Raw genomic sequence first — 23,563 nt, 5'->3', positions numbered from 1 at the left:
TAGGATTTAACTATTTCCTAGAATGACATCCAATCCTATAGTCTAATCATATATCAACCATGACCTTCAATGATAACCATTCTTTTATAGGGTCTGAACATAACACCCTGTAATGACGCGTATCTCATATCTTTTCTACTAGCTATGTCTGGCCAAAAACAGAATTGAGTCCGATACCTCTAGGGGAAATGACCTTGCCCTGAAAAGATCTCCGTTCTTTTAGGAGCCAATGACCAGATTGTAAGATACTAAAGGAGGGACAAGGAAGCAGGCAATCTGAATGGAGTCATTTCCTACAGTATGGTGATTCTACCAAATATAGCTACACAAATAGATGGATTAGACCCCATCAGGTTGTGAGCACTAGACCATGATGAGAAATGTCCAAACTCCAAACATCAAAAGTAGTAGACATAGTTGTTTATTGAGTCAAAAGGCATAATATTACGATAGTAATACTGGGTTCTTATAATCTTATGAAGTAAGTATCAAAATCAAATCATAGAAGACAGTGATCATATAGTAAAACATATAAAATCAAGCAAAAGAAACCTTAAAAACGCCTAAATCAGAATCATAATATATTTAGACAAAAGTATTAGCTACCTTAAGGCTTAACCCACGCTTAAGGGTGTGTACTTGTGGTTGTTGGACAGTGTGGAGGAGCTGGAGAGAAGCGACTAGCTCCCTCAACAGTCAACACCATCACAAGCACTAATATTAGCCGAAAGAAGAATAACCCGTTTTTGTGGTTTATGAGATGGTTCAAACGCGACTTATGGGGTTAACATCTTGGACTGCCGGTCCTAACCAGTAACCAAGTCCATCGTTTTGTGATTAAGACTTTGACATTGTTGTTGTTGAGCAGGCACAAAATCTGAAACAAAAAGATTTCGAACCCATTTCTATGGGGAGGAAAACGGGTATAGCAAACCCAAATCAATATACTACTATATTTCTTAGTTTTTCAAACACATCCATCTTCATTTCAACATTCATTTACCCTCTTCTTCATTTCCTTTTACTCATAATTTCACATCAAAACCCTAAAAATCCTCCTACAATCTAAAATTACATGCGGTGGTTGCAAAGACCTTGCTTCATCTACCACACCCAGATTTCTTTACTACAACATTCTTTTGCTTCTCTCTCATCATATTATCATTCTATTCAAGAACATCACAATCATAACCATTTTCTCTCTCTTCTGAAAAATTTCCCTTCTTCGCGCCTCGTAACGCAGCAAATCCACTCTCAATTAACAATCAATGGTTCATTGAATCAATTCTCAAATACCCAAATCATAATTTTGTTCAACACCATTTTACGACGCTATGCAATTGGTGAATTTCCCCAGGAAGCTCTTTCTTTCTACAAACAAGCCCAGAAATCAACCACATTGTGTTCATATTTTGATAGTTTTACGTACTGTTTTCTCATCAAAGCGTGTGCAATTTTAAACCAACGATTTACATGTTTTCAACTCCATGCCCTTGTGATGCAACTGGGATTTCAGTCTCATGTTTATGTACAAACCGCATTGCTGAATATGTACGTAGATTTTGGTTTGTTGAGTGATGCAGACAAGGTGTTCGATGAAATGCCTGAGAGAAATTTGGTCACTTGGAACGTTATGATAACTGGGTTAGTTAAATGGGGTAACCTTGAGGCTGCTCTTGCTTTGTTTAGGAAAATGCCCAGGAAGAATATTGTTTCTTGGACTGGTATGATTGATGGGTTTACGCGAATGAAGAATTATCTTGGAGCTTTTTCTTTATTTCGGGAAATGGTGATGGTTGGAGGATTTATGCCTAGTGAAGTAACACTCTTAGCTGTTTCTACTGCTATTACTGAACTTGGGGATCTAAAAAATTGCCAATCAGTCCATGCCTTCGGCGAAAAAAGCGGTTTTACTGCAAATGGTAGTCAGGTCACAAACTGTCTGATTGATACTTATGCCAAATGTGGGTGCATTGGAAGTGCATTGAAGATCTTCGAGGAGATGGTTGCTTGTCGAAGAAATGTAGTGTCTTGGACTTCGATCATATCTGGGTTCGCAATGCATGGCATGGCAAAAGAAGCTGGAGAGTTCGTTCAAAGAATGGAGAGTTCGGGGATCAAACCTAACCGAGTTACTTTCTTAAGTGTTCTTAATGCTTACAGTCACAGTGGACTGGTGGATGATGGGATTCAGTTTTTCAGGAAAATGGTCGACCACGGCCATTTTGTACCGGATGTGAAACATTTTGGATCTGTCATTGATATGCTCGGCCGAGTAGGCAAGCTAAAAGAAGCAGAGAAAATTGCTTTGGAGATCCCTAATAACATAGATAATGTCATAATTTGGCGTACGCTTTTGGGTGCTTGCAACCTTCATGATAACGTTGAGATGGCTGAGCGTGTATCAAGGAAAATACGGGCAATGGAGATAGAATATGGAGGAGACTACGTTTTGATGTCAAACATATTGACAGGTCAGGGGAAGTTCAGTGAAGCTGAGAATGTAAGGACATTGATGGATGAAAGATGTGTTCTGAAGTCGACCGGACATAGTTTAGTATAATCTACAAGGATCGAGAATTTCAATCTATAACTTGATGGTCCAGTAATGGAAGACAATCCTCACGCGGTTTTTCCTAGCAATTGTATAATGTTTGTATTTCTTGTATCGGCTTTTGAACTTTCTTTGAACCAATGAAACAACCTGAGAACAAAACAGAACAAAAAATAACGATTGCAAAATGGAAATAGTATTTCATTCCAAAACCAGACTTGAGAAAAACAAACATTCAGAATACATTTTACAATATGAGTTAATGGTACAGAACTGAGAACAAAAACCTCCTTATTATCCATGGTTGTGTATAATCATTTATGTTAATGGGAAAAAGAACCCAACGATGTTAAAGATTGAATGGACTTATCTTTCTATAGAGTTGCCTCCTGTCACTAACAAAAGAAACAGACTATATCTAATGATATGTACACCTGGAGAATCTCTCGCAAAAATGGTCCTCCATAAAGCCTACGTCAGTATGATGATCGTTCCAGTGTAGATATAACTTCACTCATGGGGTCTAGAAGAACAAACTATATGCACAACGATGGACCTCTCAAGTTCTGCAATTGGGTAAGAAGAGAATATAGAGCAAAACGTTCACCAATTGTGCAACTGCGACGTTATGCTTTTCACCAGAGGATGGTATTCTGTGTGCAAGTACTGCTTGGCTTTGTCTGAACCAGGTTGCTCAAGCCACTCATCATATAACCCTCTCGCTATGGGATTTTGAAAAGGATCAGCAACCAGGACCTGTCACACAATAACGACAGCCAATCAGAGAGGCAAACCAAATTTGTCAACCAGCTTTCATTTCAGCAACTGTGACCAACAAAGAAAATAGAGTTAAAATATAATTTAAAAAAAGGGACCAAAATCAAAACACAGTAACAAAGTACATTTGGTTTGACCAAATCTAGTAGCATGGGTCAAAGATAAATAGTTGAGAGATTGTTGTTCACATAAGATTCTAAACTACTACACGAACTGAAGCAACAAAGCAAAGGAGAATTCATATATTGGGTCTGCACATAGAGACACAAGCCCTGTTTCCCCAGAAGATCCTTGCATCAACCAGGAGGCCAGCGCCCAAAAAAGCAGATTAAAGGCAGTAGAACCGCCATACGTAGGAATAACAATGTGGAATCATAATGCATTTATATGTAATTTTGTTAATAAACTGCCACACCAATGTCCACGGTAACGAAATTCAATCACCAAACATATGTTTTTCTTACTAATCTTTCATTCTGTCTCGATACCCCCTCTAAGATGGATGGTAAGTGGAAATATGTAAAGGAAAAGAGGTATGTGTAATGAACAAGCATAATTATGGACATTGGCATGAGACTCACTTCAGAGAATTACAGCTAAATTCATTACCATTACTGTCATTTATTACGGACTACCAATCGGGCTGTAAGAGTCTAATTACGGCAGGCTGGAAGCATATCACAATTATATGCGAGGGACTGCAGGCTTTTACGTGTTGGCAATTAACAATGACAACACTCTATCAGTATTGTGACTTATTGGCTACTCTGGTTTTTATTAGTTTTTCCACTTTCCTTTTTGGGTTGTCCCTTATTAGTTTACCCACTTTTTTTGTGTGTGTTTTTGGAATGGTCCCACCAATTATTTATTAATATCTTTGGACTAAAGTTTTTCTGAATGTCTTTCCATGACCTACATTTATCAACTTTAGTATAAATTAATACTTTCTCTTCTCTACTATGCCTCCCACACTATTTCTTCTAAAACTCTGTGTCCAAGAAAGTGGGTAAACTAATAAAAACCGTAGGGAGTGTTTGGCATAGTAGTTTAAGGTGCACTGTGCAAATTCAGTGCACATTCATATGCAGTGTAACTTGCTTATTGCCACATTGCAAATACTTTTAATGATAAACGACACATATGAGGCATACAAGAACAGTCAAGATGCATCCAATTTCTTACATCCTTCATGTAAACACTTTCCAAATGCTGGATCAAATCCTTTGCAGATTGTCCTGCCCTGGGCTTGATTTGACCACCGCCATTCAAGCAACCTGCAATCCAACAGATTCTTGTTTTAGTTCTATTAGTCCCTTTATCTATTTCCATTTTTTTTTACGATGAGTGGGAATACATTTCTACCTGAAGGACATGCCATGATTTCAAGAAAGTCATAATCACATTTTCCAATTTTGATTTTCCGTACAACATTCTGCAGATTTCGAAACCCATAGCATAAGGCAAACCTCAAGACAGTTTTTCCCTCAACCTGCACCACAAAAGATAGTCTCAAGGTTATTTTGAAGGCAAAGCCCGAGATGGGAAACCAGAAATCAAGCATCCGCACTCAACAGCAGACACATGAATCAGAGTACATAAAGCAAATCGATGTGTTGATCAAGAAACAACAGGGATATACTTATTGCGGCAAACAAGAGACTGGGGAGATTCCATTAGTTAGAACTGAATAAGGTTTGGACTGAACTAGATAACAGAACCAAACATATTCAGGTATGGTCCTCATCCTAAACAGTTCTGCAGCTTTCCAAATTCAAGTCCAGTTTAGGTCTAAATCAGAAAAGCCAACTAAATATATAAAGGGACAAGAGTTTTGCCATCTGTGAAAAAAAATCATGAATAACAAACATGATGACGTCTCCATTGGAGGAGATAAAAGTAAACTATAAGAACACAAAGAGGGAATGACACAAGAAAATTGACAAGCGACAGATAAACCATGATTGATTTGACAATGTCCCATGGCTGGAGGAGTTATAAATTGGGAGGGAAACGTGACCATTTATCTCATTAAGGAAATAATTTCCACTAAATAGATCTCCTCATGAATTTTTGTTTTTCCATCTTCAAAAACCAAATAGAAGGCCTTTTATATATAGACTTTCCATGAATTCAAAATTAATCAATGTTCGTCCGACCAGAAGCACATGAAATATTGCAGAAAAAGAGAGACAATTGCAGGCAATTGAAGAGGCTGCAAAAACATCCTCATACATCCAACAGCGTTCCTATGCATGATGATACGCATATAGACCTTTACGATCAGAAAGAGGGATCTTACTTCAAGTAGAACTTCGCGAAAATCTGAATTCCTTATCATTCTGAATTCCAGAGGTCCATTGGTGTCCCTCCCGAAAAGGGCTTTTGCCGCATGCTTAAATATAGTATCAGCATAGCCCCCAGAACTTCCATTGACCCCATAAAGATATCCATCATCAGTAACATTTGCCAGCCTGAAGGTAATGATAAAGATTGGAAGTTACAAAGACCAACCGAGAAATACCAAACCGCAATATCAGACATAGTTAGTTGATTCTTACATCCTATCTAAAGGAGATTCATCCAAGGAACTAAGATCCACTGATTTTAACTGCCAACAAAAAGAGAAAAACAGATCAGGTAATTATTGATGCATTAACCTAGCAGGAAAAAAGGAAATGAGGTAACTAAAAAGATTATTTTACCTGTATGAGTTCTAAAACCTCTCCAGAGGTCAACACAGAGTCCACCTCTGCAGCCATTAGATCACCATATACATTATTTGCATCTGGATATTCCATTTCAAATGCAAAGTCCTCTCTGGCAGCCTCAAGCTTCTTGTCATAACAGGGCATCACAGTGACATGATAAACTTCATCCGGCCTGTTTATAACCCATAAAACCACTGAGAAACAAATGACAATGAAATCAAGAGTCTCTATATTTATCTTGCATTCAACTATTTCAAAGAACCAAAAAAATTGGTTTCTGAAGCATCAGATGGAGATATGGGCCTAAATCCGACTTACCTCAAAGACATTTTCTGGCAGAGGTAGCGCTTGAAGACAGCCCCAATTGTTTGCTGAGGGCTCTTTACAGAAGAGATATAAGGTAAGATGTAGGAACCAAGAGTTTTTTCCGCATAACAGATCCACCCTGAGTTCATAGCAAAAGGTTAATACATATAAAGGAAGCCTTATAGAGTTGATTTCCCCTTTCACTTGTAGTTTTCCTTCTCTTTTTTCTTCTTTTGGGGGGTTGGGGGTGGGGGGTGGGGGTGGAGGAGGGTTGGGGAAAAGCATAATGTATACCTGGACAGGCAGATGAGATCATTGGCAGTGATGTCTTAGACCTGTCATCATCACCCGACTGCCTCTGTTTATAGCGTACAATAAATTCATTACATGCTTCCATAAGAGCTAAGTCTCTACTGCAGCTGGTGTCAAAAACAGCCTTCACTCCGAGACTCTTGAAAAATGTTGTGAGCTTCTTGAAAGCCTGAAGGAATGAAGAAATCTGATTTCAGTCTATCGTGAAGAATGCACATATATACGGTATACTTTCTTTTAGATAAGAAAAACAGATTTATCGACTACAGGCCCACAATTGAGAGCAATCTATCCTCTAGTTGCCTAGAAGTTACTATGGGAGCGACTACAGAATTCCGAACTTCAAGAAAGCAACTTCAGAATACTAGTCTTCTTCCATATATGAATCATTTTCTGTTCGAAGTTCGCTACAAGAATCTGGGCCTGTCCACAATTTAGTGAGCTCATGGTGCAAACAAACAAACCATCTTTCAAAGTAGAAGCAATTAAATCACCAACACAACCAGAAAAACTTCAATGTAAGGGTACAAGAACTTCAAATTGTACAAACAGCGTACTAGTCCAGTCCATAAAAAATTATCTGACCATGTATCAGCGATTCATAATGCAGAGAAACAAAGCATCCTTAAAGGTAGATGCACTTACACCAATCTAACCGAAACAACAGCTTATATATAAATGTACAACAAATTCAATACAAATGTTCAAAAAGCATGATTGTCCAGTCTTTATCACTCACCTAAATGAAGAACCAGATTACAAAAAAGCATTAACCATGCCATCATAACTAAATGAAGTACGTCTATTCTGTATCAACTCAACACCAATCCACCAACTCAGTCTCAAACTGTAGATACTATTTTCCGTTCTATTTCACTTTAAATCTACCCACTACTGATAACACTTATCTCAACCTTTTGGTTACCGGTAACTTAGTCTAATAGTGGCAATTGAAGCACTTGAACCATCCAAATTCCAAAGCAAAATTCTTCTCTTGTTTGCCACAGGTGCTTCTTGCTTCCAGACTGACATATCATGCACCATCACATCCCAGTTTCACTGAATTTTCGTTTAAGGACACACAAAATAGGACTCGCATTTTAGTGGTATGCTTGGGCTCAAGTTTCAAGGTTCGCTGTCAAGCATTCATTAAGTACGAGTATGACATTTTTATCTATATAATACTTTAAAATGATATATTTAGTAACAAAGTTTAAGAATGGTCAAAGTTTTACATGTTTGCTTTTCAGATGTCCCTTTTTTTTACACCCCATGTATACTCCCTTCTAACAGTTTTGCCATTCAGATACAAATCATATGATATATCTCATAGACTTCATTACCTCAGAGTCTACTACATTATGCATTCGTTCAGGTACTTGATCAAAAGAAAGCAATTGTATCTACATGTATCTACTGAATAGATCTATGAATATGTAATAGACTTGTTTCGCATCACTTTAGCATAAAGACATAAGATGTTTTTTAAGCCTTTTTACTTTTGCTTAGTGAAGGCAACAATTTTAATTTCAACTATATATAAAACCCCTTCTATAAACCTATTATTGAGTTATCAAACATTCCCCTTCTCCTCGATAAAGAGGAAGCATCCTCATTTAAGATGAAATAAACAGATACAGACTATGGAAACATGGACTCCCACAATGTAAAAATAGTCCTCAAAGATAGTGTCTTTGGTAAAAGCTTCAAGGATAGCTTAGATAGTTTCGATTAGAGCTGTCTGATTAATAGATAGAAACTGTCTGATTCCTTATAGTATTGCTACCTTGGCCCCTTGAAAGTTCTATAACTAGATTTAATACATATACCAAAATCTGTATAATGCAGCAAGCTGACATCAAATCACCGGAAAACACTTCCTAGAAGATTGAATTAGACAAATCTCTTGAAAAGAAAGATAAATTCCGACAAAACAACAAAAAAAGATGTCACACCTCAAGTGGAGAGAGGTCATATTGAGCTGCCAATGAAGCCCTAGACTGTGGTGAAATGGAAACTATGACTGTCTTCCCTTTATTGATAGCTGAAAGGAACTCATCTAAACTTTGCTTCTCGAGCATCACTGTCTCCGCCGACGTTATACATCCACTGAATATGTCCACAAATATAACTATATAAATCATCTATTTAAATGAATTAAAGCAACAAGTAGACAAGATGATGAATAGGAACAGAGTTATCCATATAATTCAATGACCAATAGACAAACACAAAAGATATGTTCTTTATGATGCTAATTAAAACATCAAACTGTCACATTTCCAAGTTCCTTATAATCCCACAACAATGTTCATTTCTTCAAAAGGAAGAGTTACCTGCAAGCCAGACAGTCCTTGAGTGAAATTTTAACAGGTTCCGTAGTGACAGGAGGCCCAGCCTTCGCTCTTTTCTAACCTCAAAAGAACAAAGTAGCAATTTATTAGACGATCTCCCTCAAGAAGAACAACGTTTAAATTTTGTAATAAAGTGTCTATAAGTAGAGGTTCATGACTTCATGCCAATGAACTAACCATAGTAATAATATAACAAAACAAATTACATTCAACGTAATTTTCATTTTTAACTCCCAAGCTTCCAATGATTCAACTATTCAGCAACAAAGTGTTGCAGCAAATAATATAAACGAAACCTCGCCGCCAAAAATAATACAAAAATCACAACATTCAGCTTAAATCACGCCGCCACAGAATCATACAGCACCAAGCTTTCAAAATTCAATATCACTACTTCCAATTAGATTCCTCAAAAGAAGGAACTCAATTCAGCTAAATTTCCATCTTGTACAATCATAAATCAACATTATAGTCCGATAAACTAAAATCTCAACGATCAAACAATCCACAAGGTTGCAACTTCAGTAAAAAGAAGAAAAAATCTTCCACATCAGTATAAAGTATTCACAGCAATGAATTCACACCTCTAACAAGAATAATTTCCAAAATCACAAACAATAGAAGTGAATTACAATATACAAAATACCTAGGGTTTCCGAATTCATAAAAAAACCATAAAATTGCACTAACCTCGGAATTATTAACAGGTTTGACGGAATTCGGTTTAAGTTGACCGACAATACAACCTTGAGATGGAGCTATGAAATCATTCAAGTCGCCAATTCTTAACGCCGGCGAAAACTTCTCTGACATTTTTGTTGTTTAACTTCGTCGAAATTTTCTTCCCGACCTAAGAATTGTTCTGTGACTGATAATTTGGGGATTTGATTAGTTGGGGAATTGCGGATACTATAAGGGGTGGCCGACGGCCGCAAATTTGTATGTAGACTCGAGACCACCATCCACACGGTGATCTTGGATTGAAACGCACCTAGCAACAAACTAAACGCAGGGAATTTAAGTAAAATTAAAAATTGACAAAACAGAATTTTTTTTTAAATTTAAAAAAAATGACAAAACAGAATTTAAATAAATTAAAAAAAAAATTACAGAAATCAGTGAGAATATCGCGGAATTTGCGGATGAATTTCAAATTTATAGCTATAAATTTTTTTAAAAAAATTATATTAAATACTATAATATTATCTATTAGTTTTTTGTGAAAGTAACTGCTTTTAAAAAAAAATACGCATGTTTTGAGAAAAAAAATTGGCAAAAATTAATATAAACTGATTTTTTTTTAAAAAAAATCTAGAAATCCCTTGATATCCGATTTTGATAAAATACCTGTTCAGTTTTCAAAACTCATATTTTTCTCCTTCAAGGTTTTGCATGCCCAATTCACGCCAATTCACAGTGATTCTTCACCATTGACGCCATGGATGGTAGGCTAAAGGTTGGAAACAAAAGGTAATTAAATATATATCCAATATTTTTATTCTTCTTTATAAGGATCTTGAATTCTTTTTGCTTTCTATTCTATTGTACTATCTCGTGGTTGGTAGAGGATAATTGTGTAAAAGACAGTGAAAATAATAGATGAAAAATTGAGAACAAAGCAACGAAATCACAACCAGTGGGTTAACTTTGCATGACTTTTGCAAGAAAGAGGAGTTAATTGGATGATTTTGAGTTTTTATTTGAAGCTTACAATTCATGAAGCTTTGCTATTTGACAATGGAGAAGTGAAGCTTTGATAGTAGTGATAGAAATAGTGACAATTGGGATTTTGGGGTGTAACTTTGTATTATGACACAGATGCGTTTTCTTTTAGAATATAAGCTTTGCTATTTGACAATAGCTGAATGAAAAGAAGACAGATGCGTTTTCTAGAATATAATTAAGGCTATGGTTCCTTTTAGAATTTGGTTAGTCTCTCTCTTTTAAAGTCATACTTATTGGTAAATTGTTAGTATGTTATTAATTGTATAAATTGAATAGTGAATTTTAATTGGTAGTGAAAATTGTTATTGATTTGTGTGTAATTGCATGAATTGTTAGTAAAATTAAATTGTCTGAACTATTAATAAATTTTAATTGCAGAAATTGATCTTAACTTGTGTGATAATATAATTTGACCAAATTTATAGACAAAACTATATGCGCATGTTCGAATTGTTTAGTAGCCATGTTCTTTTGAGTTTGCGATTCGAGCTTTGTATATGTAAGTTAACTTTTTACCATTGGAAAATAAATATGAACTCTGCTGTTTTTTATGATTGTTTTTGGTGGGAAGCAGTGATTTAGATGTTCCGATCAAGAAGTTTGCAAAGAAGAAAAAGAAATTGGTTAGGAACAATGCGATGCAAGTACAGGTTGTGGATCCGCAATTGTTGGATGACATTAACAAATCATGTGGTCATAAGGATATTGAAAAGTGAGGACGATTATTTAATTGCAATTTTGTGCTATTTAATTTAAACATCACATACATACGATTATAATAATGTGTAGCTACTTAAATCTATAATTTTTAAAGTGATTAGATACTTATGATTTTTATGATGCATTGATTATAGTAGAGAAGTCTGCATACAAGTTCAAGACACACAGAATCAAGGAGAAGAACATTTATCTGGTCATAATAAGAAAAGGAAAAGAAAAAATTGGTTACCAGGGAGCCGCTTCAGAAAGGGGGAATGAGCTCGAAGAATGCTAACACATTAGGAAAAAATAAAGTTGAAATCACTCTTAATCCTAGGCATACTGTTCAACAGTTTATGCAACTAATTAAAGGTTTGGAGGGACAAGATGATAAGCTAAGAGCGATAAGGGATATGGGATTCGGAGGCCTCATGCATCTTAACTTTCCAAGGAATGACACAGTATTCGCGGCAAAACTTATGAGGGATTTTGACCCCTATGGGATGTGCATACTTTTAGATAGGAACAGAGACATTAAGGTATTTTATTTTTATTAGTTTGTATATTCGTAAATGTCCTTTTTTTAGTAGTATGATGTTATTTGATTTATACCTTTATGAAGTTTCCCTGTTTGATTTCTAGTCTGTAGTTTAGTTATGTCAATTCTTTTTTTTTTTTTTGACAGGTAGTTATGTCAATTCTTGTATATATGTACATATTCTGACAATCAGTATGGTGTTATAAGTTTTTAATGTGAATGTTCTTTTACTGTCTGTGTTGTGTTCTTTTCATATACTTTCATGTTCATTTTCATTTTTGTGATTTTTTAGTATCACGAATATAAGTTTCCCTGTTTGATTTCTAGTCTGTAGTTTAGTTATGTCAATTCTTTTTTTTTTTTTTGACAGGTAGTTATGTCAATTCTTGTATATATGTACATATTCTGACAATCAGTATGGTGTTATAAGTTTTTAATGTGAATGTTCTTTTACTGTCTGTGTTGTGTTCTTTTCATATACTTTCATGTTCATTTTTATTTTTGTGATTTTTTAGTATCACGAATATGTAGTATCAAGTCTTATATGAATATGTTCTTTTTAAATAATTATGGTGTTCCTTTTTTTCACTTTCATGTTCTTTTCCATGAATATTAATTTTTGTGCACTATTATAATTTTCATGTGCATTTCGTTTTGTGGGTTTTGTATAGTATTTTGTTGTAATGGTTTTTTTTTTTCCATAACACAATTCAAGGTCGATGCAATTGATGTCCATCTCGTATATGGTATTTCTATTGGAGGGGAAGTCATTGTTGAGGGAAAAGACGAGGACGAGAAGTTTTATGAATTGTTGGAAAATTGGAAACAGTATCATGGTGGTGGAGTTCCTAGTCTGAAAGCTATAGTCGAGAAACTTCTTAATCATGGCGTTAATGTTGATGACAATTGGAGGAGGAGCTTTTTGGTTTTAGTAGTTAACACATGCATCAAGTCTAACTCAAACACCCAACCACTGTATCGATTTCTTAGTACTACCTTTGACACCACGCGTATATCTTCATATGACTGGTGTAAATATACGTTGGATAGCTTATCTGAATGGGCAATTTACTGGAAGAAGAACACTACAAGGTTCTTCCCGGGGCCATTACCCTTCCTCATGGTATCTTATTATTTTCTTTAGTAGCTTTAATATTATTTTCAATTAGTTGTTTTTCTTATTTTTTACATTAATGTCTTCTCTTGTTTTCCAGATTTGTTATTTTGATCGACTGCAAAGGCAAACTTTTTCTCATACTAGATTGTTTCCGCTCATCTCGTCATGGCGTTTAGAGGACATTAAGAAAAGGATATCTTCTGAATCTGAGTATGGTTTTGGTTGTGGAGCTTTGTTGGATAGGATTGAGAAGCCAGTAAATATGGATATCTCAATACCAACTCATCTCTTGAGCGAAGAAGGACAATCGTGCCAACGACAATGCGAAGAAGAGCAACACCCTCAGGTAGACGATCCTCAATCAACCAATGAACAACAGAATCATAAACATCAGGCAGAGGAACAAGAACACCTTGAACCTCCATCCAATCTGCATGTATGTACTTATTCTACTAATTCACATGAAAATGAATTTTGTCATGTTTTGCATAGATTAAGTAATGATAAAATAAAAAAACTAGTGTGTCTAGCAATCCCATGACCTTTTGGGTCATTATTTGCATTTCGTATTACCTTTGAATGGCAATACTTTTAGTAAATAATAATATTCCATCTTGTCTTTGGCTTCCTTATTCATTTCAGGAAATTAACACCCAATTGAGAGAGGCAACGTTAAACATTGCTTTGTGTTTCGTACGGGTTACAACCCTCTTGAAATCTGTCGAGAATTTTTACCCAAACACTTTGATAAATAATATCATGATGCAAAATGTTGCAACAATGTGGTCAAGGTGCTCTGGTTCGCAAATGCCTCCGATATTCAACAGTTTTCGAAGAAGTGTGTCGGAGGTTCGTTATTGAGTCAGGACAATGAAATCTTTTTCATCTGAGTGGTTTGGAGAGATGGTTGACTCAGCTGTAAAAAGAGTTGTCGGTGAATCTGAACAAGTGTTGCCATGTTGCGGAGAAGAACAACCTACTCCTCTGCAGCCTCTCATTTTTAACTCGGACACCCATCATCCTATGAATGAGAACCATTCTGAGTCTGATTTGAATTTTGATAATTTGGATTTTAATGAGATATTTGGTGATGAAGATAATGCAAACGATCAACAATGGTAAATTAAATCTTCCTTGGTATTTGAAAATTTTATGTTTCACTATGCTTGTGGTTGTGTATGTTTTAAAAAATAATTAACTGACTCCATTTTTTTTTTTCAAACACAAAGCAGTGATCATAACTTGGAGAAGGTTACCAAAAGAATGAGAAAGCTCCCTGCAATTTTCAAGTCCCCGTATTTAATTCAATATTCACATCTTGTAGACGAGGAGGAGGACGATAAAATTTGCATACTTGAATATGCTCTTTCAGCTAAACTTCCTAAAGAGTAACAATACTATTCATCTATTCTTTTATGTATTATTTATTTTCCTTTATCGATCTAAATAATTTAACAGGTATATGTTTTAATTTTTTAGCGAAGAATTATACGATGATGGAAGCACTTTTTTAAATAGAGAGTATTGTTTATCCCTTGGGTCTGATGGACATATCTTTGGTGAACTTATTGATGCATGGTGTCACATACTCAACTCGAGGAATAAATTGAATAGAAAAGAGAAAAGGATATTCTTTCCTAATGCAGCATTTGTAAGTGTTAATACCTTACTATAATCCTCTAATAATTGATTTCTTTGTATCTTAGAACGTCATGTCATATATTCTAATTATGTTCAACTCCAATAATATTTTCATTAGAGCATTTGTTCTATTATAGTTACCTTGATGTTCTTTGTAAAATACTTTTATGTTCTTCTCAAGTTCGTATTATATTACGTCATAAAATACACTATATATTTACTATCCTGTCACCTTATCTATGCAGAATTTGTTGTGCATGAATGATTATTATGGTGAGTGTACTCAAAAAGATACCATTGAGTTTAGACAATCAAAATTCTTTGAGACACTTGATTTCACCATGTATGAGAACAAAATTGATACCATCAAAGGATTTAATCTTGTGAGTAATATTCTTCATACCCAATTTCCATGTTATTTACTATGATATTACTTTTTCATATACTTAAATAATATACTCTATTAAACTAATTCATTTATTCAGGTATTCTTCATTGTTCACGCTTGGAGTCACTTTTACGTTATGTGCATTAATATGAAAGCCAAAACTTTGGACATCTTGGATAATAGAATACTTGAGGATGGGATACCCCTTGAAAGCAAGTATCGTGATTATCCTCGGAAAGTGGTAAATTTCACAATTATAAGACTCACTTATTTTATATGATAGCAACCATGTGTTATTGACAAAGTAATGTATGTTTTCAATTATAGCTGGAAGCATTTTCATTGTTCCTCCACCGTGCGGAATACAAGTGTTATAGGCATGTAGCTAAATTCAAGATAAGGTTAATAGAAATGCCTTGGAGATCCAACATGAACACTGTTGATTGTGGTGTATATGCAATGAGACATATGGAAACCTACCATGCACAAAACAACTGGGATTGTGGACTATACTCAGATAATGTATGTCTCGTAGTTTAATTACTACCTTTTTAATTGAGATTGTTATTTTATTCTAATCCTTATATTTATTAAAACAGTTTGAAGGTTTGAAGAAGCTAAGGATACAATACTGCATTGATTTACTCACCGACAATGCTAATGATAAAAGGGTCGAGCTCCAGGTCTTAGCAAGAAAGTTTAAGAAGCTTGAAAACAATGAATAAATTTAAAGATTCGTGTGCATGTGGTGCACATAATAGCTTTAGTTAATTAATTTTAAATGGTATTCTCGTCTAATTATGTTCATTTTTTAATAATATTGACATTTGATCCTGTGTTCTTTTATAAATACCTTGATTTTCTTTGTAATATACTTTTATGTTTTATATAGTATACTTTCATGTTCTTTGCAAGTTCTTATTGTATTACGTCATAAAATACACAATATATATTTGGAATTCACCGTTATCTTATTAAGTCCCCAATATTTTGAAAATTGACCTGAACTAAATTCAATTGAACTTTGATAAACTATTTCACAAAAAATGACTCAAATCGAAATGAACTGAAAAAAAATTGTAAATAAGTGATAGCAACTTTTTTTCCTAACAAAGGATCTTTGTCAAGTAATCATCTACAAAATGTGCTTAACAAAAAATACCACAAAAACAAAGTGCTAACAGTCCATGCAAGCACGTTACCAAAAACAAAATTCGATTTAGAATGTGAGTAAACCAACTATGTCCTTATGTTCTTTTATAAACAGTGTGGATGTTCTTTTTTTCTTTGTATGTTCTTTTATTCTTTTGTATGTTCTTTTAGTACTTATATAATATATTTAACAAATCCTATATTCATAATTCATTTTTGCTGTTTTTAGTGTGAATGTCTTTTTCTGTATGTGTTGTATTCTTTTTATATCTTATCATGTTCATTTCATTTTTTTGATTTTTTGTATCACTAATATGCAGTACCAAGTCTTATATGGATATGTTCTTTTTAAATAATTATGGTGTTCCTTTTTTAACACTTTCAAATTTTTTCCATGATCAAAATTCGATTTAGAATGTGAGTAAACCAACTATGTCCTTATGTTCTTTTATAAACAGTGTGGGTGTTCTTTTTTTTTTGTATGTTCTTTTAGTACTTATATATAATTTAACAAATCCTATATTCATAATTCATTTTTGTTGTTTTTAGTGTGAATGTTCTTTTTCTGTATGTGTTGTATTCTTTTTATATCTTATTATGTTCATTTCATTTTTTTGATTTTTTAGTATCACTAATATGCAGTACCAAGTCTTATATGGATATGTTCTTTTTAAATAATTATGGTGTTCCTTTTTTAACACTTTTAAATTTTTTCCATGATCAAAATTCGATTTAGAATGTGAGTAAACCAACTATGTCCTTATGTTCTTTTATAAACAGTGTGGTTGTTCTTTTTTTTGTATGTTCTTTTAGTACTTATATAATATATTTAACAAATCCTATATTCATAATTCATTTTTTCTGTTTTTAGTGTAAATGTTCTTTTCCTGTATGTGTTGTGTTCTTTTTATATCTTATCATGTTCATTTCATTTATTTGTTTTTTTTTGTATCACTAATATGTAGTATCAAGTCTTATATGGATATGTTCTTTTTAAATAATTATGGTGTTCCTTTTTTAACACTTTCATGTTTTTTCCATGAACATTAATTTTTGTGATTGTCTATAATTTTTGGTTTCCCAAATCTCATCTGCAAATGTTCCTTTTAAATTAGTATGGTGTTCTTTTGTGTTTACCTTCATGTTCTTTCCTTTTTATTTTGTGCGTTTTTTTGTGTGTAGCTTGTTTGCTCTCAATTATTATGTCCTCTAATTCTTTTATAATTAGACACTACAGATACATCCATGTGTTTTAATAATCTCTTCCTAAAAACATTCAAAATAGTTATTGTGAGGACAATTACAACCCAACACCTCAAAATACACCTATCCACGCTAAAACTATAATATCCAAACAATAAAAAATCACAACTTGAACTTAGACACCGGAAAAAATGATAAATATTCATCCATTGTTCAAACGGCTTAGAAAAGTAATGTCAAATAATCACAAACCAATATGAAATACAGAAGGTTGACTATAAATTCTAATATTTTTTCATTCACTTATTTCTTAGCCTAAATATTTCTAAATAACATGAATATTCTAATTCCCAAAAGGAGTAACATTGATTCCAAAGTACTCATCATGTCCATGAAATTGCAATTGCGCTTCAGGATTGGTAGGGTGCGCAACACAACTATTCTCAGGTACATCCAAATATTCCTGAAATTTATGAATGCATGTAAATTACACAATGATTAAAAAGATAGACAAATGGTAAAAAAAATTGAAAGTTATATATGACATTACCTTTACTGATTTTTGAGCTTTCGATTTCATCTTGCCAATCCCAGTTCCAGTTCTCTTTTTCCATGATTTTAACTTTTGGCCTTTCAATTTATTGCATATCTTCTCTTGAGTGCTTTTTAGTCTGATATTCCTAACACCCTTCTTTCTTTTTTTAATTGGATCCTTAATATTAAGCTCATTATCATTCTCACCTCCAATGTCATCCATTTCAATCTCACTCCCATTAGGCCCATCCTCATTAGCCTCATCCACTCCTCCATCTCCTATGTTACCAGTTTCAAGCAAATTTCCATCTTCATAAATGTCATCTAAACTTTGAGTGCCATCATTTTCCGGGGTTTGTTTAGCGTTTTCAGAACTCCCGACCAAGAGCTCGACCCTCTTTTGACACTCAGTGAAGGCGGCTTCCATAATATTTCTTGCACTCATATCATTTTGACTCATGATGATTAATTTATTGAAATTCCTTAATGTATTCAGCCTCCAAACACTAGAAGGGACCACTCCGGATTCCTCAACAACATGGTCATCCACTTTAGTGCACATAGCATCCTTTGTCCACCTTTTTACAATGTATCTCTTTGGAATAGTTGTGACATTATTAAGGTGAAGCACACGAAGACAATGTTTGCAAAGAAGACCAACCTCATCAAAGTATTTGCACGTGCATTGAATTGAACATGTTGACTCGTCATAGGTCACGGTGTGCATGAGGAAATCTTTCTTTGGATGCTTCACATGATAGTCATATAGTGGAGGATGCATATTAACAACTTTGGCAACACATGGTACACCATTTACAAAATTATCCTCAAATTGTAGATACATCGCCGTGGTATAAATTACCCTTGCATGTTCCAATATACCAATATCTGCCCACACTAGATGACGGTTTCCGGAAATGGTATCATAATCATCCTGTTCTCATTACTCCTCCACTCGTCAACAACCTCAATGAAACACTTGTAGAAGTCACAAAGTCCATGAGTACTATGTAGTCTCCTTGAAATAGACTTATTTGTGGTCTCACTCCGTTGCGAAGATAAAATACCGCCACTAAAATAATCTTTGGAATAAGCAGGACACCACAAGTCTTTAATGACATACAAGTCCTGAATCCATTTTACTTCTGCACAGTTGTACTTTTCGACCATGCTGGAATAGAAAATAACATATATAATTTGTATTAAGAACATATATTATATGAGTTGTGAACATAACTTTAACTGTATTTGAAAACCTATTATTGGTCTCTCACAAAAATTTAACAGCTTTTAATTAATTATGAAAAAAATCGTCATCGTATAACTAATGCTCATGTAAGTATTTTGCCAACATTATGATACCAATAGACTAAAAAATACAAGCATATTAAACAACAACTAATATTTTTCTTTTTTTAATAAGTAGTACTAAATATGTTGTATAAGAAATAATTTACCTCGACCAATAGTAATTAAATTCAGCAATTGTGTCGGTGTATTTCAAAACAGTGTTGAACAAATCAGTGAATCCATCCATTGCTCTCAACTTTTTAATGTTCTTCTTAGAATTTTCACCAATATGCCAAGTACACAATCTTTGCCTTGAATTTGGGAATACTTCTCTAATTGCTTTTGCCATTGATGCAGATTGATCAGTCATAATGGTAACCGGATGCTTCCCGCCCATAGATTTCAAAAAGGTATTGAACAACCATATAAAGGAGACTGCTTTTTCATTCAAGATAAAACCGATGCCAAACATAACATTCTTATTATTATGGTTCATCCCGACAAATGGACCACATATCATATCATACTTATTAGTACGATATGTAGTGTCATGTACCAATAAATCCCCAAATGCGTCATAATCAATTTTCATCCTACTATCCCGAAAATAAAAGCACTCAAGATGACCTTCATCGTCCAGCTCAAAGTCATAGTAGAAGTCTACCTCATATGCTTTTCTCTCATTGAAATACTTAATGAGTTGTTTAGAGTCACAACCATCAAGTTTCTTTTTCTTCTGCGCAGCTAGCACATCATAAGCATCACTCTTAATGAATCCCAGAAACAGATTCACCTCCAGCTTCCTTTTTCAACACACGAACTGCATCCGCGATAGGTATTCCTGTTTCTGTCAAGTTACTAAGCATAGCAAGTTGGTCGTGTGTCACTTTTCTATGAGACCTTATCAAGTGCCTTTTAGAAATAGGTATTCTACAATGGTTATGCTCCATAACATGTTTGACAAGAATATATAAACCAGAGTCTTTGTCAACATCAAACTGGACAAGAGCTTTGCATCCACATCGAAAATCTTTCTTACTAAATGCCTTTGGCTCAACGTTTTTTTTACTCTTAAACCCAGAACAAGAACAATAATACATGCGTTGTCGAACTGTCTTCCCATCAGCCCTATATGCTATCTTTCCTTTTCTAGTACCAAAACCATGCTTGAATGCGTAGTTATTATACAATTCATATGCTTCCTCGTCAGATTTAACCTTTCTTAATAACAACTCAGAAGTGATTGCCTCCACAAACCCTAATTGAAATTAAAAAAACATATAACATCATTATATTATGTCAAACATATAAAATTTTAATATGTTCTTTATAAATTACTATGATGATCTATTTCCATGGTCATATGTTTTTCTTCGTAATAGTTTCATAGTGTTTCATATGTAACTTTATCATCAACTATATAATTTTTTTCCCAGTCGACGCCATTTATAATTGCATTGGCAATATGTTCTTAATATTATTATTATATGTTCTTTTTAAGTTACTATGATGTTATAATTCCGTGGGTCATACGTTCTTTTTCTCATAACGGTTTCATATGTATCTTTTACCAAACAACTATATAATTTTTTTCCCAGGTCGACGCCATATTATAATTGCATTGGCAATATGTTCTTAATATTATTATTATATGCTCTTTTTAAGTTACTATGATGTTATAATTCCGTGAGTCACACGTTTTTTTTCTCATAACGGTTTCATAGTGTATCTTTTATCAAACAACTATACAATTTTTTTTCCCAAGTCAACGCCATATTATAATTGAATTGGCAATATGTTCTTACTATTATTATTATATGTTCTTTTTAAGTTACTATGATGTTATAATTTCGTGGGTCATACGTTCTTTTTCTCATAACGGTTTCATATGTATCTTTTACCAAACAACTATATAATTTTTTCCCAGGTCGACGCCATATTATAATTGAACTGGCAATATGTTCTTTATATTATTATTATATGTTCTTTTTAAGTTACTATGATGTTATAATTCCGTGAGTCATACGTTCTTTTTCTCAGTATCTTTTATCAAACAACTATATAACGTTTTTTCCCAGGTCGATACCATATTATAATTGAACTGACAATATAATCTTCATATTATTATTGGAGGATCTACAAGTTACTACTGTGTTATAATTCCATGAGTCAGATCCTTTTTACATCATATATTCTTATTTACACAAGTTCAGTTCAGAAAAAAAATTGAAATTCACATAGAAAATACATTGAATGTATCAAATTCTTAAAAGAACATCAACAAACACCAAATAAAACTACATCTTCTACGTCAGCACACTTATTATTCTATAACAAATAAGAACAAAAAAATAGGAAAAATGAGATCAACGAAATAATATTAAAATACCTCCTCCTTGTATGTCGATTCCATCTAATATATCTTCGTCATTGTTAATGTCATCCGAAGCGAAACGACAATCCGAATCATCTCGAAATTCACAATCAACCATCTTTGATGTTTTTTTTTAGCACAGTAAGTTAATCCTGTACCTCTTAAATTTTTTTTTTTGAGGGGACAGTACCTCTTAAATTAGTATCAATAATAATATCAATGTTTTCAAAAACAAAAAATAATAAATAATAGTAGTTTATATTTTTGTTTTTGAAAAAAAGTTACTGTGATAACAAATGAGATAATATGTAAAAGACAAAACTATTATTTTATTCTATTATCTTCACAATTATTATTGGTTAAGGAAAAAAAAAAGTCAACTACCAACAATTACTACCAACAATTACGGGAAGCTTGCGGTTTTCTAGTTTTTATGAATTTTCATTTTTTTTTTTCCAACTCATTGACAGTATTTTCCCCTTGCGGCGGGATTCAGCAAGTTTTCAGGGATTTTTTGGATTTTATAATTTTTTTTAATTAATTAATTTTCTATAGTTGCTTTTTGCGTTTTATATGTAAAATGATGTGTTTTGGAGTGAGATCATGTAGAGGAAGGTGGTCTCTGGTCCACCATCCAGGCTTTGGCCGACGGCAGTAGGAGAAATGTTTTTGTTATATGAGCGGTGCGGGAGAATTAGAGGGGCAAACACTTGTAGGATCCGCCAACTCGACCTGAACCTAATACGAAATTAGAAGATTTGGACTTTGACTAAGATATTCAATTCTTTTATTACCTACTTCCTCCGTCCCATAATATAGTGCTTGTTTCTTTTTTACACGGTCTTCAAAACGTAACTTTGACTTTTAATATCTTCAATTCCGTATTAATTAAAAAATATAAAAATTGATATTATGAAACTACACATTGAGACGAATCTAACAAGATCCCACATGAATATGTTTTCTTATATATACAAATGAGAATATTCGGTCGAAGATTTTAAAGTTTGACCCACCAAAAATGAAGTAGGCACTATATTATGGGACGGAGGGAGTAGATTGAAGTTGAAATTTGTAAAGTTCCATATCTGATGACCTCTTTGATTTGAAAATCGGCAATTAGTTGATTGTATTAGTTGATAGATGATAGATGATAGCTGATAGTTGATTCTATTGGCTAATATGACTAGCTGTTTGTATTAGTTGTTTGTATAAATGGGTTTGGTAAGTAGCTGATAGTTGATTGCTACATAATTTTAAAATGACCAATAAAGACATGTGCATAATATGTTGTTGTATCTTTTATTATTTATTAATGTAATTTTCAACAATTTTAGTACATAAATGTAATTGATCCACTCACTCCCAACCCTCTAATGTCAAAAATCTCATCACAATAACTTTTTAAAAAAGATCTTTTTGAGCTCAATAAGCTAATTAAAACCTCTCTTTACTAAACACTTAAAATAGAGGATTGACTAGTCAAATTCTCTAATGAGTTCAAACCTCTAATTTTTGCCCCAAACCTCTCTTTACCGAACAAGGCCTAAAGCAGAAACCACAATACATATATATATTCTACAAAGAGACTAAGAATCAAGGTTGCCCTAGTTGGTTGGAGGCCCTCCTTCCACCCTTGTGACAAGGGTTCGATTCTTGTCCCTTGTAAAGTGGGATCCCCAAAATTCCCCCATTTGTTCAAGGGGTTTCACCTATAAGATAATATTAGCACTATATGCACGCGATTCGTACAAATATATATTAATATAAATATTAATATAAGAAAATTGTCAAAGAACTAACTTAGGAGTGTAATGTTTATGGTGATAGTGATGCGTTGTGATTTTTTATTTGTATTTCTCTATTGTAAAGTAATATTTTCTAAAAAGGA

General features: G+C 33.7%; 6 protein-coding genes across 8 annotated transcripts; 3 read left to right on the top strand and 3 right to left on the bottom strand.

Annotated features, from left to right (window-relative positions):
• Positions 1 to 662: 662 nt before the first annotated feature.
• Positions 663 to 2,996, top strand: LOC104889541 (pentatricopeptide repeat-containing protein At1g09220, mitochondrial). Its single transcript, XM_010674786.4, has one exon. It carries the CDS (start codon positions 1,076 to 1,078, stop codon positions 2,561 to 2,563), a length of 1,488 nt encoding a protein of 495 aa, XP_010673088.1. The 5' UTR covers positions 663 to 1,075; the 3' UTR covers positions 2,564 to 2,996.
• LOC104889543 (protein NAR1) lies at positions 2,735 to 22,341 on the bottom strand. The gene is made up of 12 exons (XM_010674787.4): positions 22,326 to 22,341; positions 9,702 to 9,941; positions 8,994 to 9,067; positions 8,613 to 8,766; positions 6,640 to 6,826; positions 6,358 to 6,484; positions 6,034 to 6,211; positions 5,890 to 5,939; positions 5,631 to 5,802; positions 4,694 to 4,820; positions 4,514 to 4,605; positions 2,735 to 3,310 (listed from the first exon to the last, which is right to left on the bottom strand). The coding sequence occupies exons 2-12, from the start codon at positions 9,822 to 9,824 to the stop codon at positions 3,158 to 3,160; spliced, it is 1,437 nt and encodes a 478-aa protein (XP_010673089.1). The 5' UTR covers positions 9,825 to 9,941; positions 22,326 to 22,341; the 3' UTR covers positions 2,735 to 3,157.
• LOC130590663 (uncharacterized) lies at positions 10,518 to 13,951 on the top strand. The gene is made up of 5 exons (XM_057393178.1): positions 10,518 to 11,448; positions 11,591 to 11,974; positions 12,689 to 13,096; positions 13,188 to 13,526; positions 13,733 to 13,951. The coding sequence occupies exons 2-5, from the start codon at positions 11,711 to 11,713 to the stop codon at positions 13,949 to 13,951; spliced, it is 1,230 nt and encodes a 409-aa protein (XP_057249161.1). The 5' UTR covers positions 10,518 to 11,448; positions 11,591 to 11,710.
• LOC125495428 (uncharacterized) lies at positions 13,946 to 16,033 on the top strand. Of its 3 annotated transcripts, none has more exons than XM_057393180.1 (7): positions 13,946 to 14,208; positions 14,323 to 14,478; positions 14,570 to 14,741; positions 14,977 to 15,114; positions 15,217 to 15,360; positions 15,447 to 15,641; positions 15,719 to 16,033. In XM_057393180.1, the coding sequence occupies exons 1-7, from the start codon at positions 13,961 to 13,963 to the stop codon at positions 15,842 to 15,844; spliced, it is 1,179 nt and encodes a 392-aa protein (XP_057249163.1). In that variant the 5' UTR covers positions 13,946 to 13,960; the 3' UTR covers positions 15,845 to 16,033. The 3 variants fall into 3 exon arrangements, with proteins under 3 accessions (XP_057249163.1, XP_057249162.1, XP_057249164.1); XM_057393179.1 differs by having other exon boundaries at positions 14,320 to 14,478; XM_057393181.1 differs by lacking the exon at positions 14,977 to 15,114 and having other exon boundaries at positions 14,320 to 14,478.
• Positions 17,667 to 18,931, bottom strand: LOC104891095 (protein FAR1-RELATED SEQUENCE 1-like). The gene is made up of 2 exons (XM_048639975.2): positions 18,025 to 18,931; positions 17,667 to 17,937 (listed from the first exon to the last, which is right to left on the bottom strand). The coding sequence occupies exons 1-2, from the start codon at positions 18,850 to 18,852 to the stop codon at positions 17,818 to 17,820; spliced, it is 948 nt and encodes a 315-aa protein (XP_048495932.2). The 5' UTR covers positions 18,853 to 18,931; the 3' UTR covers positions 17,667 to 17,817.
• On the bottom strand, positions 18,906 to 21,790 carry LOC130589383 (protein FAR1-RELATED SEQUENCE 5-like). The gene is made up of 4 exons (XM_057393436.1): positions 21,688 to 21,790; positions 20,092 to 20,556; positions 19,466 to 20,042; positions 18,906 to 19,179 (listed from the first exon to the last, which is right to left on the bottom strand). The coding sequence occupies exons 1-4, from the start codon at positions 21,788 to 21,790 to the stop codon at positions 18,906 to 18,908; spliced, it is 1,419 nt and encodes a 472-aa protein (XP_057249419.1).
• Positions 22,342 to 23,563: the final 1,222 nt, after the last annotated feature.

The sequence above is a fragment of the Beta vulgaris genome, chromosome 3 (genome assembly GCF_026745355.1).
Source record: "Beta vulgaris subsp. vulgaris cultivar EL10 chromosome 3, EL10.2, whole genome shotgun sequence".
NCBI classification, from domain to species: Eukaryota; Viridiplantae; Streptophyta; class Magnoliopsida; order Caryophyllales; family Amaranthaceae; genus Beta; species Beta vulgaris.
This window is presented reverse-complemented; position numbering and strand designations above follow the sequence as displayed.

Excerpts from the sequence above, each read along its gene's own strand:
- LOC125495428 (XM_057393179.1), top strand. The coding sequence starts at position 13,961 with ATGAAATCTTTTTCATCTGAGTGGTTTGGAGAGATGGTTGACTCAGCT. Across the intron at positions 14,479-14,569 it reads TCAGCTAAACTTCCTAAAGA|CGAAGAATTATACGATGATG; the intron begins GTAACAATACTA and ends TTAATTTTTTAG. Across the intron at positions 15,361-15,446 it reads GTGATTATCCTCGGAAAGTG|CTGGAAGCATTTTCATTGTT; the intron begins GTAAATTTCACA and ends TTTCAATTATAG.
- LOC130590663 (XM_057393178.1), top strand. The coding sequence starts at position 11,711 with ATGAGCTCGAAGAATGCTAACACATTAGGAAAAAATAAAGTTGAAATC. Across the intron at positions 11,975-12,688 it reads ATAGGAACAGAGACATTAAG|GTCGATGCAATTGATGTCCA; the intron begins GTATTTTATTTT and ends ACACAATTCAAG. Across the intron at positions 13,097-13,187 it reads GGCCATTACCCTTCCTCATG|ATTTGTTATTTTGATCGACT; the intron begins GTATCTTATTAT and ends CTTGTTTTCCAG.
- LOC104889541 (XM_010674786.4), top strand. The coding sequence starts at position 1,076 with ATGCGGTGGTTGCAAAGACCTTGCTTCATCTACCACACCCAGATTTCT.
- LOC104891095 (XM_048639975.2), bottom strand. The coding sequence starts at position 18,852 with ATGTATCTACAATTTGAGGATAATTTTGTAAATGGTGTACCATGTGTT. Across the intron at positions 17,938-18,024 it reads AAGCTCAAAAATCAGTAAAG|GAATATTTGGATGTACCTGA; the intron begins GTAATGTCATAT and ends CATAAATTTCAG.
- LOC130589383 (XM_057393436.1), bottom strand. The coding sequence starts at position 21,790 with ATGGTTGATTGTGAATTTCGAGATGATTCGGATTGTCGTTTCGCTTCG. Across the intron at positions 20,043-20,091 it reads GTTGAAAAAGGAAGCTGGAG|CTGCGCAGAAGAAAAAGAAA; the intron begins GTGAATCTGTTT and ends ATGATGTGCTAG. Across the intron at positions 19,180-19,465 it reads TTTAATTACTATTGGTCGAG|CATGGTCGAAAAGTACAACT; the intron begins GTAAATTATTTC and ends TTTCTATTCCAG.
- LOC104889543 (XM_010674787.4), bottom strand. The coding sequence starts at position 9,824 with ATGTCAGAGAAGTTTTCGCCGGCGTTAAGAATTGGCGACTTGAATGAT. Across the intron at positions 6,827-8,612 it reads ATGACCTCTCTCCACTTGAG|GCTTTCAAGAAGCTCACAAC; the intron begins GTGTGACATCTT and ends TCATTCCTTCAG. Across the intron at positions 5,940-6,033 it reads AGGTTTTAGAACTCATACAG|TTAAAATCAGTGGATCTTAG; the intron begins GTAAAATAATCT and ends TTTTGTTGGCAG.